The sequence below is a fragment of the Desmodus rotundus genome, chromosome X (genome assembly GCF_022682495.2).
Source record: "Desmodus rotundus isolate HL8 chromosome X, HLdesRot8A.1, whole genome shotgun sequence".
Classification (NCBI taxonomy): Eukaryota; Metazoa; Chordata; class Mammalia; order Chiroptera; family Phyllostomidae; genus Desmodus; species Desmodus rotundus.
The window spans coordinates 61,084,578-61,109,550 of NC_071400.1; the positions used below are offsets into that span (position 1 = coordinate 61,084,578).

General features: G+C 41.1%; 1 protein-coding gene across 7 annotated transcripts in view; it reads right to left on the reverse strand.

Moving 5' to 3' along the window:
* The window catches only part of GAB3 (GRB2 associated binding protein 3), a 95,644-nt gene extending 72,169 nt beyond the window's left edge, over positions 1 to 23,475 (reverse strand). For all 7 annotated transcript variants that reach the window (XM_053917608.1, XM_053917607.2, XM_053917606.2 and 4 more), the window contains exon 1: positions 23,173 to 23,475. In XM_053917608.1, coding sequence (XP_053773583.1) covers positions 23,173 to 23,244 — 72 coding nt within the window. In that variant the 5' untranslated portion in view covers positions 23,245 to 23,475. The remainder of the gene's footprint in view (positions 1 to 23,172) is intronic.
* Positions 23,476 to 24,973: the final 1,498 nt, after the last annotated feature.

Consider the following 24,973-nt stretch of genomic DNA (forward strand, 5'->3'; position numbering starts at 1 on the left):
CTTGACAAAAGCCTGATTAAGAGTGAATGAGAAATGTATCACCATGTGTAATCCTTAATGAGGACACTTATATATATATATATATGAAACATCAGTGACTGCTATAATTACAAAAAGACAACCAGTTATGATTTCACTCCTAATGGAAGTAAAAGAATACCACCTCTGAAGGCTATGAGCTCTGAGATAGGTGACTGATTCATCATACTAGTCACTCAGAAAATAACAACACATCTGAGTGTAGACTTATAATCTAGAGGTTTAACTTGGACTTACAGGGTCTTGACCAAATGCAGGGCAGGGAGAGGAGGAGGCATTTGGTCTACAGAGGAGCCAGTTCACTGCCTTATTTTTCCACTCTTGCTCCAGGTTTTGAATAGTGGGTACTTATGTTCCAAGAAAGAACTGTGGGGAAGGTTTTAAGGGGTGTTTTTCCTGTTAAGGCTTCTAACCAATACACTCTATCCTCAATCTCACAAATACCTATAAGCAAAACACATCTAAAACACACATTCCAGGTCCTGAAGATGTAGCTGTCCATCTGGAAAGTTGCTTACTTTTATATATTCTAGTCACTTGCCTGAATTTATCTTTCTATCAGGCCTGGGTCACTTGATTTCTGGTTGCTTTACCTTGCAAATGAATTAAATGCCCTCTTCTTTGCTTTCCCCTACCACCTTATCTCTTTCCTTTCACTGGCACACTTGTACCTTTCTCCCTACCCATTTCTTCCTAAACCATGGAATCGGGTTCACCAGAAAGAGTAGGCGCCCCCACTCTGGCCTCAGGCCCACGGCTTTCTCCACTTCAGAGGCCTGAGTGGAGGAGGGAGGACTGACTGGCACTCTCCCTGCAAAAGCAGCCCTCTGCAAGTGCTCTCTTAGCTCTTTCAGCTTCACTGACATCTTTCCTTTTACTAACCATGGACATCTCCCAATGTTCTGTCCAAGGTTCTTTTCCTTCTTATCCATCACACTATCCTTGTATAATCTCGTCCACTCCCATTATTTCAATTAACTATAACCCAGTGACAATGAAAACACCATCTTAGGCCCAGGTCCCATTCCTGAGCTCAGGAAAAATTTACCCCAAATAATTGTTGACTGGCCCACAGTTACTTCAAACCAAGTATGTCTCAGCCTGTATGTGCCCACAGCAAGACTTTCTCCCAAATTGTCTTTCTCCTGTGCTCCATCTCACATATATGTCATGCGTGACCTAATCAGGGTCCAATAAGATCTTGACAGACCGGTATGAACGACCAAACAAAAAGATGAAACTGAACAGTAATAAATGTAATGTCCAGTTCCCGGGCTTAAACAAAACAAAACATCTACAGCACAAGAACAGACTGGAGAAAAGATAGCTTAGCAAAAGCACAGAGGAAAACTAAGTTCGCTTGACAGGAAGCTCAGTGTGAGTCAATGGTGTGGTGTGGCTGCCAGAACAAAGCTAATGGAATCTCCAGCTGCCTTCTCAGAAGCACAGCGTCCAGATGAGGAGTGATTGTCTTGCTCTGCTCTGCTCTGCCCTGCCCTGCCCTGGCCACTCAAAATATGGAGGAGTTTGTTCAGTCTGGTACCAGTTCAGAGGAGGTCTATCAGGATGGTGTAGGAACTCAGATGGAATGGCTGAATAAACTGGAAACTTTCAGCCTGGATATTTGCAGAGCTCTCAAGGTGAAAAAGAATGGGATGTGTTCTGTGTATTTGAAAGAGGTAACATCAGAACTGGATTCTCACAGTCACAGCTATCGCACGATTATTTGGGAAGCATGTTATGTAACCAGTTTCCTGTCACTGGAAGTGTCCAGATAACAAATGGCTGGTCAAAAAACGTGGCCAGCATTTAATCAGATTACCGTTAATACCCCTTCAAATCACTGGAGTTTACAGTGTTGCATTGCAATGGGGATTGCCAATCACCCTTCTCAACGAACTGCCTCTGTCACACCCCTCTGAATTAGACAATCACAAGTCCTATTGATTATTTCCCTAAAACCATTCTCATACGTTCCCCTTCTGCTGCATTCCCATCAATACACCTTCTTTTCCAGTTTCCCTTAAACCTAGAGTACAAACTCTGATAGTCTTTCCTAACAGTTTAGCTTCAAGATTGCTTCTACAGACCCCACAACCCTGTTTTAGCCACCTAATTAAACAATCATCTAGTTACCTGAAATGATGTGCCTATTGAAGAGAAGGGTTTTTGACAGGTGGGATGGGGAGAGGAGCTCAGTGTTCACTACCACAGAATAGCAATGAAGGTCATGAGGCGTTTTAGGACTTAACTCATCACACTCTCCTTGGATAATCTCATCCAAGGTAGGCATTTACTTCTAAAAGTGCTGGAGATCTTAAAGAAAAAGGATGAAAGGCTGAAACACCTAAATTATTGGCTCAAGCATGGTTGAAAAACTAGCCTTTCACCCTGGCTGGTGTAGCTCAGTGGACTGAGTGTGGGCCTGCGAACAAGGGGGTCGCCGGTTCAGTTCCCAGTCAGGGCGCATGCCTGGGTTGCAGGCCAGGTCCCCAGTGGGGGGCGTGTGAGAGGCAACCACACATTGATATTTCTCTGCCTCTCCTTTTCTCTCCCTTCCCTTCTCTGTAAAAATAAGTAAATAAAATCTTTTTAAAAAAGAGAAAAAGGAAAACTAGACTTTCAGTGACAATGCTAAAAGAATCTCCTCTTTCAGCCGCAAACTGAGATAGCCCAAAACAAACCTCCTAGTTTAATACTGCAATTTGCCAAATTATTCTACCAGGTCTTATATTGTAAAATCAAGAGCAAATTTAAGAAAGACTGGGACCCTAAAGAATTAGAATGGAGACATTTAAGGGCGTTTGGATGATTACAAGTACCCCCATTTCCTGACCCCCAAAACCTACTGCTAGGACTACCAGGGAATCAGACTCCTCAGCAATGAAGGTTCAGGTCATCTCACCAGGTACAGAACCCGGATCAGCTGAGGTGTTGGTTGAGTGAAAGGGGAACAGGAATCAAGGACTGTAATAACCCCTCAGATGTTCTGCCCTGCTATGGCATTTTAGCAATTTTCCTTTCCTCTTTCTATTCCCTACTCTTTTATCTAGGATGTGTTTATGGTAGTCAACTTTACAGTTTAATTCATATTTTATAGACTCTTAGGTAGGCTCGTGACAATCCGAGAGATAAGTGGCACCACTCAGGCTGTCCGGCATCTACTCAGACACAAGCGGGAAGGAACAGGTAGGCGGCAGCAGCAGTGGATTTCTCACCAGTACCAGTTCTGAGTTGTGGTTTGGGGTGTTTTTTCCTGGCTGTTTAACCTCAAAGCTGGTTCTCCAGCCCTCTCAACACTCCTTTGAGCTACCCAATATCACTTTGATAAGCTCCTTTTCTGCTTAAATCCGTCAAGATCAGCTTCTGTTGTTTGCAAATTAAAACCCTGACTAGTACAACCTCTACATGGAGTGTGTGGTCAGTCCAAGTTTCCTCATCTCTAAAATATACCAACCTGAAGGAAGGAATTAATAAATGGAAAAGGGGAAATTAAAGAGACTATTTTAAAAGTGTAACTAATTAATAATCAAAAAGCTGGTTTACTGCAAAAATCAAAGTCAACAAAATAGAAAACCCACCAGCTAACCTAATCAACAGAAGAAAAGGAGGCAGCACAAAACCACAATGACAAGGAAGAGATATCTCCAGGAAGAGTAAAATAAATTCAAAACTCGTAAGAACCATTTTGTAAAATTACATGTAGATGAATTTGATAGCCAGGATGAAACAGATACTTTTCCAAGAAAAGTATAATTTACAAAACTGGCTCAGGACGAGATAGACTAAACAGATCAATTTCCATAAAAGAAATAGAGTTGAAAAAGATCTAAACACACACAAAAAGCTCCAGATATAAACTGTAGGGGGATTCTGCCAAAATTTTAAAGTGCTGATAATTCCAGCTCTACTTACAAAATTCTAGAATATAGTAAACTTCCAAATTTTTATATGAACCAAGTATAACATTTATGCCAAAATCTGCTAGATTGTAGAGAAATTTAAAAAGCCAAATTTAAAGCCAAAGAGCAAACTTAATTATAAATATTGATCCAAAAACCCTATATGCATTATTAGCATGCATAAGCACTCACTCACACACACCCCCCCATGTCTAGCTGGGGTTTATTCCAGAAATGTAAAAATGGTTCGATGCTAGATAACCTCTTAATAGAATGTATTGCACCCTGGCTGGTGTGGCTCAGTGGATTGAGTGCCGGGCCTGCGAACCAAAGGTTTGCCGGTTGGATTCCCAGTCAGGGCACATGCCTGGGTTGAGGGCCAGGTCCCCAGTTGGGGGGGGTGTACAAGAGGCAACCACACATTGATGTTTCTCTGCCTCTCTTTATCCTTGCCTACCCCTCTCTCCAAAAGTAAATAAATAAAATTTTAAAAATACAGCAGAAAATTATTTTAAAAAAGAATGTATTGCTTTGCTATTTTCAATGAAAAAGTCATATTACCATCGCTAATAACGCTAAAAATCTTTTAAATAAAATTCAACAGTGACTTTTGATGAAAAAAACCCCAGTAATACAGGTACCAGTGGAATATTTCACTAACATGAAAAAAATATTCTCCTAGCCCCCAAATCAGTATCTTTCTTTTTTAAGAACAGCTTTATTGAAGTATAGCTGACATACTGCATATAATATGTACAATTTGGAAATCATCACCATAATCAGGATAATATACATACCCATCACTTCCAAAAGTTTGCTTGTGTTTCTTTGTGTGTGCGTGTGTGTGTTAAGAGTTCAGAATATTCAATATGAGGTCTACCCTCCTAACAAATTTTTAATTGCATAAGACAGTATTCTTAACTATAGGCACTATGTTGTACAGCAGATTTCTAGAACTAATTTATCTTTCACAACTGCAACTTTATACCAATACGACCCAGCAATCCCACTTTGGGGTATATACTAAAAAGAATTGAAATCCATACCTCAAACAGATAGCTACACCGTCACGTTCATTACAACATTGTTCACAATAGCCAAGATATGGAACCAATCTAAGTATTCATCGATGAGTGAGTGAATGAATAAAGAAGGTGTGAAAGATCCATGCAATGAAATATTATACAGCTTTAAAAAAGGGGGAAAAATCCTGCCATTTGTGACATCATGAATAAACCTGAAGGACATTACCCTGACTGAAAGAAGCCAGGCACAGAAAGATAAATACTGCATGATCCCACTTACATGAGGTTTCTAAAAGAGTCAGACTCGTAAAAGCAGAAAACAGAATGGTGTTGCCAGAGTGCAAGGGGAGAAGGAAATGGGGAGCTGCTCTTCAATTGGTATAAACTTCTAATATCTTCCTTAATAAGAAAACATTAAAGGCATGCTTATAAAAGTCAAGATCAAAATAAGATTGGTATCCATACTACTGTTTCACATTGAGGTGTTAACCAACACATTTGGACAAAAGAAAAAACAATGAGATATATGAGAATTGGAAAAAAAAGTGGTAAAACTTTCTGTTTCAGAAGACACGGTTGTATACCCAGGAAACCTAAAATAATCAACTGGAAAAACTATTACAAACATAATAAAATTCAAAGGCGAGAGCACAGAATATTAGCATGTGGAAACTATACTGGACCCAATTTTGTGCATCCCTGGATGACTTTGGCCCCACCTGCCTTCCAGGCCTTGGTTGCTTGCTCAGTGAAGAGCCATGGGCCCTGCTCTGAGTCCCCCCATACTGCCTGGTTTGGCCTCCCTGGAGAAAGGCTGGGCTCTCGTGTAGCTGCGATCACATCTGCCATGGCAGAAGCCACTGTAGCTCCTACGCCTAGACCCAACCCAAATGAACCCTTCAATACTTTAGTTCCTTCCACCACTTCTGAATTCAGATGAGACACCATGCCACACAGTGTGGGATCTGGCTTTCCCAGTGGCTGCCTCGAGGGTTAATAAGAGACAGAAACCCTAAGGGAATTAGCAGATAAATTTATTTCCCTTGTTGCAAAAGACCGTTTCAAGGTGCAGTGGTTCTATACAGCCTGTCCAAATAGATCCAAATGACCCAATAACTGGCTGTATTTCCTTGGGAAGCTGTGGCCAACTCAATAACACAACAATTTGTGTTTTCTTTCCTGCCTTCCCATTTTCTATCACTTTCACTACACTGAGATTACAACTCCAACAAAGCATTGGCAAATAAGTTTTGGCTCAAGTTCTGTTTTCGAAGGAACTCAGACAAAGACAAAAATCAATAGTCTTATGTATACAAACAACAGCCAATTAGTAGATATAATAGAGAGAAAGATCCATTTATAGTAACATCGGCACCAGGATAAACTCCAAATGGATCACAAATCTAAATGTAAAAAAATAAAACCATACAAGCACTAGAAGAAAGCATAGGTGAGTTCCTTTAAAACCAGGGAGTGGAAAAGGCCTTCTTAATGTGACTGAGACTCCAGAAGCTGTAAAATAACAAATTGACACATTTAATGCATACATTTTGTACACCCACACAAATAACATAAGCAAAGTCAAAATACAAATGACAAACTGGGAAAAATTATATACAATTCTTCTCACAAAGGACTAACCACTTCCCAGAAATTGAGACTAAAAAGACCAATGATAGAGGAACACCACATATGTCACAGGAAAATAAACAAAAATATCAAGAAATGTTCAATCGCCCTCTGCCTAAAAGAACTTAGAAGTTAAAATTACACAGAAAGCATTTCTCACGATTGGATGACCAAAATCTCAAAGTTTGACAACACATTCTGTTGGCAAGTCACTATTTACACTGCTGGTAAGAGTGCAAATGGACATTCAGGAATATTTACTAAATTTATAGATTCACAGACCCAGAAATCCCAGTTGTGAAAATCATACAGATATACCTGCACACGTACAAAATGTCACGTACAATGTTATTAGTTGCGGTAATGGTTGTAAGTATCAAAAAAGTGGAAACAACCCAGGTGTCCAAAATAGGGAACTGGTTGAATAAATGTGGTATAGCCACACAACAGAATATTATACAGTTGTCAAAAATGAAGGTCTCTAGTTACTGACATGGAGAGAATTCTAGAATAAATTCTTTTTTTTGAGAACTTTTAAGATCTACTCTCTTACCAACTTCCAAATATACTACACAGTATTGTAAGCCATAGTCACTGTGCTGTACGTTACATCCTCATGACTTAGTTATTTCATAACTGAAATTTTGTACCTTTTGACCCCCTTCACTCTTTTTGTCCACGGCCCCATCTCCTGCCTCTGACAACCACTAATCTTTTCTCTGTATCTATGAGGGGTTTTTTTAGATTCCACATGTGAGATCATATGGTATTTATCTTTCTTTGACTTATTTCACTTAGCATAATACCATCTAGGTCCATCTATGTTGTCGCAAATGGCAGGATTTCATTCTTTTTTTATGGCTGAGTAATATTCCATTGTATGATACACCAAAACTTCTTTATCCATTCATCCGTCGATGGACACTTAAGTTGCTTCCATATCTTGGCTATTAGGGAGAATGTTGCAATAAACATGAAAATCAAGAAGCTGGTCCCCGTGCCTGCAGCTGTGGAGAGAAACTGGGCAACTGGGAGAAAGGGAGAAGGAAGGAAACTTATTTTTCACTTTATATAGTTTAATATGTTTATATTTTGAATCATGTGTGTATATTTCTTAAAATACCCTCTTTCTGGCAACATACAAAGAAAATATGTATGGAGGAAAGACTACTCAACAAATGGTGTTGGATTAGTTGATTAACTAGACAGTAAAGTTACATTATAACCTCACTTCACTCTACTCTAATATGAATAACAGCTGAAGTACAGAAATAAAAGTTTTTACAAATGAAACCAGCTAAGGTAATGGTAGCTGTGTAAATCTGAAACTCCCAACATAATCCTCTAAATATAACTCAGAGGTTGAGGTCATCCAAATGTCACAACAGAAATGAATAAATGCCAAGGAGACATAAAATAATAAAACAAGAGTTTTTGAAACTCAGAAAAAAATTAAGGGGTTCCCTTTTCTGCCTAGGGTCTAGAAAGTTGCAGAGGATGTCCTTTTCACCCTGACCAGAAAAGCTGGACAAAACACAGAATCTTCATTGTCTGGATCCCATAAGACAGCTGAGGGTAGACGGGACTTGTGGTGGCAAAGCCTCCTCGATGGCGATCTGAATCATAGAGACTTCCAGTGGCTACGAGAGCCCACACCCCAGAAGACAAACCAGCCAACCCTGGTCTCTGGCCTCCCTCTTCACCAAAACAAGAAACAGGCTCCTATAATTAAAACATATATTTTTCAACAGGATTCTCATTTCAGCTGAAGAAATTCACTGTTCAATATAGAACAGAATTTCTCACTCTTGGTTCTATTGACATTTTGGGCCAAATTCTTTGCTATGAGGGTTGCCCTGTACATTGTAGGACTAGATGCCAGTAGCACCTCCCTATCAGACATAACAATAAAAATTTCTCCCAACATTGCCAAATGTCTCCCGGGGACAGGGTTGACATATATATTTAAAAAATTATGTTTCTATTATGTGAAATGGAAATTTAACTGTTTTTGTTTTTTTCTAAATATGGCATCCCTACCTGAGGGGCAAAATCTCACACCCATTGAGAACTACTGATCTAGACCCTCAAACATGAATATGAGCCAGCAGCCAAGAATCATCAAACATTTGAAGAATACGAAACCAAATTCAAAAAGCTCTTCCTCAAATATGGCAAATGTATTCCTTCTGCTTCAGGGTCTTTACACTTTCTGTTCCCTCTTTCTAGAAAGCTGTTCTCCTCAATATCTATATGAATGTGAGGGAGGAAACCAGGATATGATACATATGCAAGGGAAAATTCTCACTAGATGGTGGGATGTCCGGAGAAGATAGGCAGGCCGATGTGAAAGGCCTTAGACATTAAAACATGACATGACTACCAATCCACAGGCTGAACAGCACAATGTTTACAATTTGAGTAAATCAGTGAGCTGAAAGCTTGACCTGAGAAATTCTCTCATAACATTGAGCAAAAAGACACAAGGAGAGTATGAGAGAAAATTTGGGACTTATCTGGAGAGTAGGTCCAGACTATGCCAGTTGTTTTTCTATTATTTCTCAACCCTGAGACCACCCCTCTACAGTCTCCTCTAATTCTGGAACTGGAACTCTACCAGCCACAATTCTAGGACTCCCTTGTTGGCTGTCTTCCTGTTGGGTTCTGCTAAGTAAGGGGAAACACTGGTAGAAGACTCCAAGGCATGAAAAAGGGAGAAGGGACTTTCAACACCCATTTGCATCTCTGCAGCAGCACAAGATAGCACCAGCTCCAGCTGCCAGCTTCACTAGGCACCTTCTGAGGTACCAGTACTAACTGCATAGCACCTGCCTCACCAGAAGTTGGAGCGATAGGTATATGGCTACAATTAGTCCTCCTCCAAGCTCCTACGTTCTGGTCATGTCATTCTTCACTTTTATGCCCAAGTTCCTCTTACAACAGTAGTTGCTTTCTGTAGTTACTAATATCTGCTTGCCCCATTTTTGCTCTCTCAGCTCTCTTAACACCTGTGTAAACCACATACTATATTGAATTATCTCTGTTGAATAGTTGGTGTGGCTTCTGTATTCCTGTCTGAGGCCTGACTGAAACAGTGTTTGGTGCCAAAAGCTGTCCTAGGAAATAAACCTTTGCAATGACCTTGCATGATAGACAAAAATGGAATTCAGAGCAAAGAATAGTACCACAAATAAATAAGGTCATTTCATAATGATGGAATGGTTATTTCATCAAAATAACATAACAGTCTTAAATGTGTATGCAACTCTTGATGGAGCTTTGAAATGAATGAAGCAAAAACTGATAAAACTTCAAGGTAAAATAGACAAACCCAGTTTTAATCTTAGATTTCAGAGTGGGGCGGGCGGGCAGGGAGGGGAGAGAAAAAAAAATCTTAGATTTCAATACCCCTCTCTCAGGAATTGGTAAATCAATAAGACAGAAGAAAATCTAAAAGGATATAGAACTGAACAACACTATTAACCAAGGTGACCTAATTGACACTTATGGAACACTCCACCCAACAACAACAACAAATTGTAAAATTTTCTCAAGTGCACACAGAACATTTACCAACATAGACCATATGTTAGGTCAAGTCTCAACAAATTTACGAGGACTAAAATCATGCAAAGTATGTTGTTTAACCACAATGAAATGAAATTAGAACTAAAAACTAAATATAACACATAGGTCACAGAGGAAATGCGGAGGGAAATTAGAAAATATCTTGAAGTGAATAGAAATGAAAACACAACATAGCAGAATTTGTGGAATGCCACTAAAGCAGTGCCAAGGGAGGAATCCACAGCACTGACTGTCTGTGTCAGACAATAAGAAAGGCCTCAAATCGATGGCCTCAGGGTCCACCTGCAGCGAGTTTCACAGATAGCACTGGCTCTTGTGTGGTCAAGGCTACTAGAACGAAGACACAAAAAACCACATATTCTATTATTCCACTTATATCAAAGTCCCAAAAAGCAAAACAGATTACTTCTTTCCTGGGGCTAGGAGGAGGAGTGGGAATTGATTGCAAATGGGCCAACGGAAGTTTTTGAGGGAGCAGATATGGTCTAAATCTGGACTGTAGTAGTGGTTGCATAGCTATAGATTTACTAAAAATCACACAACTGTACACTTACAATGGATGAACTCCAGTTTATGTGTGTGTGCCTCAAGAGAGCTCTCTTTAAAAACCACGGAAATATGTGGGAATGCATTCTAAGAATGTGAGCCCAAGAAAGACAGAGTATACTATTGGATCAGGCTAAGTGTATTGATATGGGTACATTTACTAGAGGTTTCCAATATACCACTGTATCTCCTGAGAGAATATTTTAGGGAGGACAGGTGATAAATGGAGTTTTGACACCTAATCACACTTCAAAGTAGGATGAATGGGTCTACAGCAGTTCCTGAACGTTTAATTGGAACAGATATCACTGGCAAATGATCCAATCCCCACCATCAGCCTTCTGGCCTGTGAAGCGATGGCTGTGAGGGTAGAAAGAGCAAAAGTCATTGGAACTCCCCACGTTCATTACCATAATAGTAACTCAAAAGCGTGCTTGGGATACCCTGGCCAGGTAGCTCAATTGGTTAGAACATCATCCCTATATGGCAAGGTTGTGGGTTTGATCCCTGGTCAGGGCACATACAAAAATCAACCACTGAGTGTATAAATAAGTGGAACAACAAAATGTTTCTCTCTCTCTTTAAAATCAATTCAGGGGGAGGGAGTAATTAAGCGGCTGGGGTGGGGTAGAGGGATGGGGAGAAAAAACATACAACTGTAATTGAATAACAATAAAAATTTTTTAAAAAGAAAAAAATCAATTAAAAAGACATTCTTCGGGGAAGACTAGGTGGAAGCTACACTCACCTCCTCCCAAGACCAAACTGGAATTAAAGCTAAAATATAGAACAATCAACCTGAAAAACCAACTGAAGACTAGCTGAACAGAAGTGTAATAACCAAGAATTTACAGAAGAAACCACATCAAGAATGGTAGGAAGGGCGAAGACCAAAAAGGCGTGGCCCTGCTCCCCGGGTGGTGGCTGAGATATTGAAGGGGTATCTGACCTGCAATAGACCTGCTTGAGGAGCGTGGGGTCTCAATGCCACACCCGGCTCCCCATCACAGAGCTCCAGAGCCAGGAAAAGGCACCCACATGACTGTGAAAATCAACAGGGATTCTGTCCACCAAGGAGAGATAGGGGTCTGTTAGACACACAGGTACTTTCTTAAAGGGCCAAAACACAAAATTTCATTCACAGCCTCCCATCCTGGGCTACAGTGGAGGGAATGCGATGTGGACTAGAGTCCTGTGAAGGGGAGACTGGGGTTTGTGGCTCTGGGGAGAGAGCTGAAGGGACAGCAACCAGGACCCCTGTGCTGAGACCTCTCCCACACTGCAGACACCATCTTTCTTGAGTGCAGCACTCCCCTCCTTACAGCATCAGCCTGGGGGGATGCAATAGCCACACCCTCCAGACTTCCTGTCACCCTACTCTGCAAAGCTCATACCCTGCTGAGGAGTCAGTGGCCTGGGCAGGGGTGTAGAGGTGCAGGCAAACTCAGGGCGTGTCAAGACTGAGTTGTGTGGCTCGGGGACGGGGGCCACTCCTCCCTCCTTCCTCCAAGCCTGACCTGCGCTCCCCCTTACAGGAAATCCACCAGCCCCACCTTCCCAACTCCCAGCAGCCTGCACTGCTGAGCTTGGACCTGTGGAAGAGTCTGGGACAGACAGAACTGTGTGGCTCTAGGTTGAGGGGGCATATTTCTCTTGCACACCTGACTGGTACAGAGCCCTGTTTCACACAGCCAAATCTTGGTCTGTTTGGGCCTAATAAACTCTGGTGGCCTCACCCTGATGATTTCTTATGCCACTGACACCCTACAAAGCTCTATGAGCACCTGGCAGGTGGAAGCTAGACTTGGTGTACCCTGGGACTATTGCTGAGTGGCCTCAGACCCAGCACTGTCATTGAGATTGAACCTGTTTCAATCTGGTGAAAACCACTCACCCCTACCTGGTGACTCCCTGAGAATTTTCCTCATGCAGCTTGAGTATGCCTGGAGGCTCTTTCAGTGACTGAGCCTAACAAGCAGCCAGGAGGTAAAGACAGGAAGAGGTGGACCTCGGGGTGTCTTGGGTCTTTGGCTGAACTGTCACTGGACTTGGTGCTGGTGGAAGCCAGCCTTGGTACATAGCTTGGTCCTTCCCATGCACACCAAGGCACAGCAGAGGCAGCCACACACTATAGCTCTAAACAGGTTGCCCAGGGCCAGTCACAGGCAGCATCTGACATTGACCTCTACCAGAGTCCCTCCCAAAAGGCTCCAGAACCAACACACCCAGTGGCAAGCTTCAGAATACATCACAGCAGGATCCAACTAGCTTCACAAGTGACATATGCAAAGTGAGACTTCAGTAGGCACCAGACCCTACCAAGGTGAATTCATATCAAGCAAATGGTATGAAACTAGAAACCAATCGCAAGAAAACTGAAAAACACACAAAGACATAGAAGCTAAAGAACATGTTACTAAACAATAAATGGGTTGAAAATGTTATCAAGGATGAAATCAAATGATAACTTGAAACAAATGAAAATGAGACCACAACCCAAAGCCTATGGGATGTAGAGCAAAAGCAGTCCTAAGAGGGATTCATAGCATTACAGGCCTGTCTCAGGAAACAAGAAAATCTCAAGTAAACAATATAAGTTTGCACTTAAAGAAAATAGAAAACTAACAACAAACAAAGCCCAAATACAGTAGAAGAATGAAAATACTAAAGATCAGAGCAGAAATAAATGAAATAGTCTAAAACCACAATACAAAAGATCAATGAAGCCAAAAGCTGGTTCTTTGAAAAGATAAATGAGACTGACATACCTTTAACCAGACTCATCAAGAAAAAAAGAGGACCCAAATAAGTAAAATCAGAAATGAAAGAGAAGTAACAACTGACACCACAGAAATACAAAGGATTGTAAGAAATTACTATGAACAACTACATGCCAATTTATTGGACAATCTGCATGAAATAAATAAATACTTAGAAATAAATAATCTTCCAAAACTGAATCAGCAAGAATCATGAAATCTGAATAGACAGATTACACCTAGTGAAATTGAAGCATTAATCACAAAACTCCCAACAACCAAACAAAAGTCCTGTACCAGATGGCTTCACAGGTGAATTTTACCAAACATTCAAAGAAGACTACATTATGGCAGAGAACAGCAGACTTTTCATAGTCCTGAGGAAAGATCTAAAGATGTTCTATTGTCCCTGCCACTTGAAAGTAAAGTGTTACTTTAAGGTAGTCTATAATCACTTAAAGATATATACCAAACCTCTAACTCAACCACTATAAAAAAAACACAAAGAGGTATAACCAACAAAGAAGATAAAATGGAATCATAAAATTTAATGAATCCAGAACAAGGCGGAAAAGAGGAAAAATGAAAGAAAGAATAAATGAGACCACTAGCAAGATGGTAGATTGAAAATACAAAAAGGAGACCTAAAGTTGAAGGTCATGCCGACATTGAGAAAGAAGTTTTGACAAACAGCCCCTATCCTAAATAGAAAACGGAAGATAAAGGAGTGACATCTTTAAGGCACTGAAAGAAAAAGTCAACCCAGAAGTTCACACCCAGTGAAAATATTTTTAAAGCTGAAGGCTAAGCCCTGGCTGGTGTGGCTCAGTGGATTGAGTGCTGACCTATTAACCAAAGGGTCGTTGGTTTGATTCCCAGTCAGGGCACATGCCTGAGCTGTGGGCCAGGTCGCCGGTAGGGGCCACAGGACAGGCAACCACACATTGATGTTTCTCTCTCTCTCTTTCTCCCTCCCTTCCCTTCTCTGAAAATAAGTAAATAAAATCTTAAAAATTTCAAAAAAACCCTGAAGGCTAATTCTTAGACAAATACTAAGAGCATTCATTGCCAACAAATATGAACAACATAAAATATTAGAGGAAGTTCTTTAGGCAGAAGGAATATGACAACAGACAGAAACTTGAACCTACAGAAATAAAGAATGCTGGATAGAAACAACAAAGTAAATTTGATTTTTTCTCCTCATTTTTAATTGCTTGAAAAGATAACTGGTTATCTAAAGCAAAATTAATAGCAATCTATCATGTGTTTATATCGTAAGTAAAAGTAAAATACATGACAACAATAGCACAAAGTTTATAGGGATAAATTAAGAATGTACTGTTATAACGTCCTCAACACTACTCACGAAGTGGTATACTATTATTTAAAGGAAGTCTGCAATTAATTCAGGGCACATGCCTGAGGATAAAATGTATACCGTATACTGCAGGGAGACTACTAAAAATTAAAAAGTTATGTTTGATAAGTTAATAGTGGAGATAAAATGGAATAATAAAAAAGGCTCAATTATCCTGACAAAGCAAAAACAGAAAATAAAAGAAACAAAAGATAGAATTAGAAAACAGCTAGCAACATAGATTTTAATCTAAACATTTCAATAATCACATTTTATGTGAATGAACTAATTACATCAATTAAAATAAAGAGGGTAGAATTGCATTTAAAAAGCAAGACTGAACTATACTGTATATACGAAACTCACATTAAATATAAAGACAGAGCTAGCTTAGAAGAAGAATGGGAAAAGGAGAATGGCATGGTATCACGCCAGCACACATCAAAAGAAACTTGGGTAGTTATATTTGTTAAGGAAAAGTATACTTCAGTCCCGGCTGCTGTGGCTCAGTCAGCGCAGGTCAGGGCACATGCCTGGGTTGCAGGCCAGGTCCACAGTTAGAGGTGTGTGAGAGGTAATGGATCTCGAGGGGAGCGTGAGAGGCAACCACACATTGATGCTTCTCCTTCTTTCTCCCTCTTTCCCCTCTCTCTAATAAATAAATAAATAAATAAATAAATAAAATCTTTAAAACAAAAAGGAAATTGGGCAAAGGACCTGAATTGACACTTCTCCAAAGAGGACATACAGAGGGCCAATAGACATATGAAAAGATGTTCAACATCACAAATCATCAGAGAAATACAAATTAAAACCACAATGACACACCATCTCACACCCGTCAGAATGGCCATCATCAATAAATCAACAAACAAGTGCTGGTGAGGGTGTGGAGAAAGGGGAACCCTTTTGTACTGTTGGTGGGAATGCAGACTGGTGCAGCCACTGTGGAGAGTAGTACGGAGATACCTCAAACATTAAAAATGGAACTGCCTTTTGACCCAGCAATTCCACTTCTGAGAATATATCTGAAGAAACCCAAAATATTAATTAAAAAGAACATAGCCCTGGCTTGTGTGACTCAGTGGATTGAGTGCCGGCTTGCAAACTAAAGGGTTGCAGGCCAGGTCCCCAGTAGGGAGCGCGTGAGAGGCGACCGCACATTGATGTTTCTCTTCCTCTTTCTCCCTCCTTCCCCCCTCTCTAAAAATAAATAAATTTAAATAAAAAAGAATACATGCACCCCTATGTTCATTGCAGCATTATTATTTACAATAACCAAGATTTGGAAGCAGCCCAAGTGTCCATCAGTAGATGAGTGGGGAAAAAAGCTGTGGCACATTTACTCAATGTAAAAAAGAAGTAATTCTTACCCTTTGCAACAGCAAAGTGAAATAAGCAGGCAGAGAAAGACATGTACCATACGATTTCATTTTTATGTGGAATCTAAAATAAACAAATAAACAAAATAGAAAGACTCATAGATACAGAGAACATACTGACAGCTGTCAGAGGGGAGGGAGAAGGGGGGCTGAGTAGAAAAGGTAAAAGGATTAAGAAAAAAAAAAAAACACCCCTCATAGACTGACCACAGTATGGCGATTACCAGAGAGAAGAGGGGAAAGATGAGAGGAAGGAGAAGATAAAGAGGGGATAAATGGTGACAGAAGGAGACTTGACTTGGGGTGGTGAACACACAATATACAGATGATGTGTTATAGAATTGTACACCTAAAACCTATATATTTTTTCTTAACCAATGTCTCCCCAATAAATTCATTTAAAAAATACTATCAACCGCCCTGGCTGGTGTAGCTCGGTGGATTGAGCACAGGCCTGTGAACCAAAGGGTCGCCAGTTCCATTCCCAGTCAGGGCACATGCCTGGGTTGCAGGCCAGGTCCCCAGTGGGAGTCACGCGACAGGCAAGCACACATTAATGTTTCTCTCCTTCTCTTTCTCCTTCCCTTCCCCTCTCTAAAAATAAATAAATAAAATCTTTTAAAAAATACTATCAACCAACCTAATCTAACTAGTATTTATAGAACAGTCCACCCAATGAGAATATACATTTTCTTTCAAGTGCACATGTAATACTCACCAAATGAAACTATATTGTGGGCCATAATATAAATTTAACAAATTTTAAAGAATAGAACTCACACAGAGTTTGTTCTTAGACCATAATTGAATTTAACTAGAAATTAATAACAAAAAGATATCTACAAAATCCCCCAATATATGAAATTAAACAAAAAAAACCCTCTAGCCCTGGTTGGTGTGGCTCAGTGGATTGAGCGCCACACTGCGAAGCAAAGGGCTACCAGTCTGATTCCCCATCAGGGCACATGCCTGGGTTGTGGGCCAGGTCCCCAAAAGCGGGTGCACAAGAGGCAACCACACACTGATGTTTCTCTCCTTTTTTTTCTCCCTCCCTTCCTCTCTCTATAAAAATAAACAATTAAAAAAAAAACCCTCTAAACAACCCTTGGATCAAACAGGAAATCTCAGAGGGACATTAAAGAATATTTTAAAATAAATTAAAATGTAAACACAATATATCAAATTTTGTGGGATGCACCTAAAGCAGTGCTGAGAAGGAAGTTTATAGTATTAAATGTTTATATTAGAAAAAAATAAATTGAAAAATAAGAAAAATCTCAAATCAGTAATTTAAGTTTCCACCTGAAGAAACTAGATAAAGAAGAGATACAATTAATCCCAAAGCAATCAGAAGAAAGTACATAGTAAAGATAAGAGGATGAATCAATAAAATTTAAAGCAAAAAATCAATAGAGAGGACCAATGAAACTCAAGCCTGGTTATTAGAAAATATCAGTAAAATTGGTAAAAGTCTAACCAGATTGATCAGAGGGGAAAAAATAGAGAAGAAATAAACAGTATCATAAATGAAAGAGGAGGCATCACTACAGATCCTACAAACATTAAAAGGATAATAAGGGAATATTATAAACATCTTCATGCCAATAAATTCAAGAACTGAAATAGAGAAAGTCCTTGAAAAACATAAACTACCAAAGCCCATTCAAGAAACTATGAATAACCTGAATAGCCCTATACCTGTTAGAGAAATAGAAACTATAGCTAATAGCCACCTCACAAGGAAAAGTCCAGTTCCAGAGAGTTTCAATGGGGAATTTTTTTAAACAATAATACCCCCATAAATTCAATTTTAAAAAGTAATATTGAAGAAATCTTAAAGTAAATTATGGCTTTGATGTAATAAACTGCTATTGGTTTAAATAGCTGGTTAAAAAAAATAATGGTGAATGTTACCAAACATTTAAGGAAGGAATATCAATTCTGCAAAATACCTTTCAGAAAATAGAATACGTGGGAACACTTCCCAACTCATTTTATCAGGCCAATATCATGCTAATATCAAAACCAGACAAAGATAGCACAAAAGAGGAAAATTACAGATCAATATACCAAGGATGAAAATATTCTCAGCAAACTATTAACAAATACAGTAGTATATACAAAGGATAATATATTATTGGGTTGGCCAAAAAATGCATTTAATTTTTTCCATAAAATAAAACACACATTTTTAATTTTCACCAATAATTTTATTGACTTCAGTATTTTGAGTATGCTGGCTATCTCCCACTATTGGCATCTAGTGGGTAGAGGCCAGGGGTGCTGCTTAACATCTTCCTATGCATGAGACACCCCACAGCAAAGAATTATTTGGCCAAACTATCAACAGTACCAAGAAACTCCATAAACCACTTTTGACATTTGATCAGTCACAGCACCTTCTCCACACACTGCACAAAGCATTTGTTTTTTGCATTTCAGCTGCATTTTTACCTTTCTTGAAATAATGAAGCATAATATGCCAAAAATGTTGCGTATTTTCTTCCATCTTCAATATTAAAATGCCTGCACAAAAATTCACCAATTTTGATAACTTTTTTTTAAAATGCACACTGATACAACAGCTGTCACAATACGATCTAACAAAATTGTTCTGAATGAAGCTAAAGACAACTAAGCACTACTGGAGCCATCATATGGACAAATCTAAATGAGCTTTTCAGCTAACCCAATACAATCCAGTGAAGCTTAACCCAGAAGTTTAAGATTGGCTCAACATGCAAAAATCTTATCAGAATAATTCACCATAGTAACAGACAAAGAATAAAAGTCATATTTTTTAAAATCCTCACCCGAGGATATGTATTGCTTTTAGGGAGAGAATGAGAGAAACACTGATATGAGAGAAACATCTATGGGTTGCCTCCAATACACGCCCTGATGGGGGATCAAAGCCAAAACCTGATCCAGGATCAAACCCACAACATTTTGGTGCATGAGGTGATGCTCCAACCAACTGAACCACCCAGCCAGGACAATATTATTATTTTTATAGATGCAGGAAAGGTATTTAACAAAATCCAATTCACAATAAAAAGTCTCAGCAAACTAGCAATATAAGGGAACTTCCTCAACTTGAAAAAAGGCACCTACAAAATGCCTACAGAAAACATACTTAAAAGGTGAAAAACAATGCTTTCCCCATAAGACCTGGATAAATTCAAGGATGACTGCTCTCATCACTTCTATGTAACAATGACAGTACCACAGGGTCTAACTATAAGCAAGGCTACTAGAACTAGTGAGTTTATCAAGGTTACAGAATACAAGGATAATATTTTCAAAATCACCCGATAGCCCGGGCTGGTGTGGCTCAGTGGATTGAGTGCCGGCTTGGGTTGTAGGCCAGATCCCCCAGTAGGAGGCGCGCAAGAGGCAACCACACATGGATGTTCCTCTCCCTCTTTCTCCATCCCTTCCCCTCTCTCTAAAAATAAATAAATAAATAATTTAAGGCCGAAATAATTTCAGGACTGGATAAATGTAACTACTCCTTAACTGTTAAGGAGTTGAAATTACATTTGGCCTTTTGAAGACAACCACGAGGTTGATGTGGCCCCCGGTGAAAATGCGTTTAACACCCCTGATCTAAATATCAAACATAAAACTTTTAGGAAAAAAGCATAGGAGAAAATCTTTAGTGTCTAGGGCTAGGTAAAGCATCCTTAAATTTGACACTAGAAGTATTATCCATAAAAGAAAAATTGATAAATTGGACTTCATCAAAAATTCGAAATCTGTTGTAGAAAAGATATGATAAATAGAATGAAAAAAAGCCTATACACTGGTAGAAAATATTTGCAAATTATATACCCAACAAAGAACTTGCACGCAGAGATAAAAACAGTACCTGGGCTCTTAGTGCGGCTTTGAAGGCTCAAAGAGATAATAGAAGCACAGGGCCTGGCACATACAACCATTCAACACAGTTGAGTTATTATCATTTTATTATCATTGCTGTTACAGCATTCTTTAAAATTGAGAAAATAAAGCAAGGCAAATGTTCATTAATAGGCAAATTGTTAAATTATGTTACATCTATTACAAGGAATATTAGGCAATGGCTTAGTAGAATGAAGTGAATCTATATGCACTAACCAGATGTCCAGGACTGTTGTGCAAAAAGAAAATTGTAGGACAATTTTATAGTATGATCTCATGTGTGCAAAAAGAAAATTATGTCTTTTGTAGAAATTTTTCTAGGATGATACTCACCAAACTGCTAACAGTTGTTATCCCTAGGGAGGGGAGGGGAGTGAGGAGGGGCGCACAGAAAAGGTAGGATGTGGAAGAAAATTAAAGAGGGTCTTTCACTTTTTATTCTATTTATTCCTCAAGTGTTTGGATTTTTACAGAATATGTTCCTATATTACTTGTGAAACAAAAAATACAGAAAGAAAAGAATTAACTATCTTTTCAAAGAGCAGTGATAAAAATAACTTTCTGATTGCCTTGGCTCATGGAGTCAAGAGGATGAAGGACAAGCTTACCTTGGACTCAAAGACTTCACTGAAAACAAACTGAGGTTCCATTTGGAATTTAACAAACATTAAAGGAGTGCTTGCTTGTTGACCTGGCAGCACAAAGAACTGCGTTACTGCCCCTTGTGTGACAAACTTGCTTTGTTATGTTATTGTGGTACAAATGTTAAGACTGTGGAGTTATTGAAGTCAGGGATCAAGTCTTTTTTGCTCTGTATCTCTAGCTGGTGACACAGGGCCTGGTTCGAGTTGGCACTCAATTAAAGGGAGGACATGACAAGATCTTAATTAAAGTTGGCTGTGAATAATAGTGCTGTCCTTGCCCCGTTGAACTGACACACAATCGCCATCTAGTGGCAACAAGGCGTTCCTGCAGAACTTAGACCTGAGAGGAAGGGGAGTCTGTCTGAGGTGTGTTCCAGACATCTTTCGGCCAAACAGCATTGACTAAGGCTATGACCCTAATTAGAAAAAAAAAAAATCCCAATCATGAGCTAAAAGGTCAATGTTTATGTCTTGGAGTGTTGATAAGATGACATCTAGATACTAATGTCTGAAGTGTCCTCTATCAGCACCCCACCATCACAATGCCCCAAACACCTACCTACCTATAAGCTGTGCAAAGACCACACTTGCCACACCTCCACTACACTCAAAAAGAATGAAACACGTTTGATAATAGGTATACACACTCATGCCTTCCCAGTGTTGATAAAATACTCAAAAACTTTCCTAAGCCAGTGTGGTCAGGACAAGACACAAAACAGGACTGGAAAAAAATCTTCCATAAACGTTGCCGTCCAGGTTCACCATCTTTCTGAATAATCTACTGAAGAATAAGTGACGCTCAGAAAGTATCTAGTGGACCTTTAAAATGTCCCACATTCCAAAGGGCAACAAGGAATAGCACCTTGGGCTGGCCTCCTGAGCACCACGCTGTGACAAAGCCTCACCTGCCCAGGAAGGTCCTGGGGAGCATGCTTTTGTCTCTTGCCTCATTTGAATATGAATGAGTCTTCAAAACAGCTTCAGTGTTTTTTAGGGAAGCAGCTGGGTGATTCAGAGGCTGAGAAATATTGGACCTCGTGTTTATGGACTTGGGGACTCAAAACAAAAATGATGAAGGAACACACTGGTACTTAATCTGAAAAATCTTGGTATGTATAGATCCGTGACACCTATATGATGAGAAGAACAACATTCCTGTAAAATGTTGCTCAGCAGAACAAACAAGAGAAAAAAAAACCTTCCTAAAGACTCCTAAGAGTGACACTGTCTAGCCTAGGATCAGTGGGAACAGGAGCCCCACGCAGTTGCATGCTCAGGGAAGGCTGCGGTCACACATTCTGGAAGCACACGTACACGCTTAAAGTTTTCTTATAATCCCACCTCCTCCACTTCCACACAGTATGTGCCTCCTAAATGTAGGAACCAAAACAGTGCTGAAATTGGCTGAAACTTGGACACCAGTTTGGGAGTGTGCCATAAACAAGAGATTTGTGGGTGGGCTTTTGTGGAGCAGAGCAGACATGAGTGTGTTTGTTGCTAGCACCCTGCTCTGGAGTTGCAGAGAAATTGGGAATTATTAACAAGATGGATCCATCAAGCTACTCCCAGCCTAAAAAAAGCCAGAAGCCCTAATATCTATTTATATGCAAATCCCTGAGGGCTGAAGTGGTTCTTCCTAATGGATGAAGAACACTCAGTAGCAATCAAGTCTTCAAGTGGAATGTTTTTTAGACCTTACTGAGGGTGCTGATGGAGATAATGAACGTTTGAGCTGTGGGCAGTGCATTTAAAATGGTAATGCAATATGTAGGAAGATGTGCTCTTCCCAGTGTCCCTTATTTCATACTAGCAAAAGTCCGTGGTTCCTGCTGGTACTAGAAAAAAAGCAACGTGTCAGCATAAAGAAAAAGCTGAGAAGAGACAGCATGAGAAACGAGTTATACTCTGTGGAAGGTTCCAGATAGGAGTGTCCGATGACAGCTACAAGAAAGAGTACTCCTTACGGTCCAAGTGGAATGCAGGCCCCGTTCCTCTGTGCTTCTTTCTAACCCCTACCCTGTTCTCCTCGCTGGGCAATGGAACTCAGGGGCCCCCCTCTCCAGAGACAGGGCACTAGAGATGTCTCCTTGGCCGCTTCTGCACTGAGAATGGTGCCTGGTGCCTCAGCCCCAACCCGCCTTCCTCTTCTAGGGTGATAGGGTGAGAGGCGGTCTGGAGCCGCTGGGCTCCGCAAGCAAGTCACCGGGCCCCTGCCCGCCTGCTGGACATTGGCTCGACGTGCGATTTCGCTTTCGGTGGATCGGCCTTGCCTGCAGCCCCGAGCGCTGGGAGCGGCTGCTTTGGGGGCGCATAGAACCCCGGGGCTCCCGGTGGCCACCCCGCGGGTGGGGACCCGAGGACGAGAGGGCGGGCGGGCGGCGCCCCTACTCACGTAGCGCTGCAGTTTCCTCTCGGGTGGCGACTTGACGAGCCAGCCGGTGCACACAGCGTCGCCCGAACTCATCGTGGCCGCCGCCGCCGCCGCTTCCTCCAGCTGGGTCGGCCGGCCGCGGCCGGAGGAAGTCGGGCCAGGGATGCCGACGGGGCGGGCCCAGCGCCCGCCCTCCCAGCGCCGCCCCGTGCGGCCGCCACGACCCCCGCCTCCGGCCGCCGCGCCCCCCTGGGAGGGGACGGGCGCCACCGCCCGCGGCGAGAGACCGTGGGGGAAGCAGGCAGCAAAAACTGGGAAGCCCCTTCGAACAAGAGCCCGGCCGAGTGGCCAGTAGACGCACCACGAGAGAGCGCGCGGAAGGAGCCCCGTGACCTACACAGAGTGCAGTGCAGTACGGAACTGTCCCCCGCTGCCTTCACCCCCACCCGTGACCAGTCACGTCAAAAGGGCTGGTCCTGGGTACCGAAAGCCCAAACCTGTTACCCGCACCTGCCGTGTATATAGTTAGGCAGTAAGAAAAGCATTGCCTCCTCTTTGACCTCCCTGTTCCACTTGATTGTTTGCAGACAAATGGTTCTTAGGGGGACTGAAGTTTTGCTACTTCCAAAAAGGCCTTTTGGGATACTGATTTTAAGCTGATTGTTAAGAAACAAAAGAGTCAGAAGGAATCCTTGACCCTCCCCCCTTTCCTGCCTAAGAGGTTCAGATGGAAAAACCTACTTTAAAAAGCACTCCTTAAAACAGGAGACCAAAAGTTCCATCAGTCACTGCAGCCATTTCTACGGGATAGTCATTCCTCTTCTAGTTCAGTCACCATCGCACCTCAATATCCTATAACCTCTATCAACCTTTATTTGACGTGTATAAGATAGAGAAGGAAAATCAGAAAAGTTCATATGTGCACACACAGAAATGTACTACACTCCTCATATCTGTAACTGCTTTTGAGACTGTAATTGGTCTTTATAACTTCCTTCTTCCACCACCCTCCCTGTCCTCCCTTTGCTCTCCAGCCAGGATCTCAGATGGTCAGAATTCACCTGGTGAGTGACCCAAACCTTTATTCCCATCAAATCTGAATCCTCAGGGGTCCTGCCTGGTGGTAGTGGTGGGAAGTGCCCCAGAGGATCTTTTGGATTCCATTCACAGCCCTAATCTTCTTGTTTACCAGCTTTCCACTTTCCATATGATAATCCCCCATCCAAGCCAGCTCAGCAGACTTGTGGTTTGCCTGTTGGTTGAACAAAGAACCTAAATGGCCAGATGGCAATCTCAATCTGCAATTTGATAGAACCAATGTTGTAGCTATGGTAGAAACATTCCTACCTTGGCAACCAGCGGAACTCAAAGTTGTGGGATGGGAAGAGACACCTTGAGAGTGGATCATTAGATGTGACAGTGAGAAGAGTCACATCCACTCTCACCTCTTAATTCCTGGAGCCGTTGATTCTGGCTATGGAAAATCAGCACCACATAGCAGTCATCAGTTCAAAGTGTTTACCTCATACTGTAAGACAGAAACTCCACCTTTCAGTGTATATTTTACCTGACTAGTGCAGTAACTGGGTCTTCAATAGACCGACCACTCCACCATCCTATCAGGCCAGGTGCTTCAGGGCAGCAAGGTTCATGGTAAGGCTAGTGCAGTCCCTCAGCATGAGCACACTCGCTCAGGTCTTTTGTTTTATAATGATTTCTTTGGTCGGGAGCACTATTATGTGAGATACTGCAGAAGTGAATAAGGGGCGGTATGTCTATGGGTGGGAATGCTGGCAGAAATGCAGATTACAGTAAGTGCCTA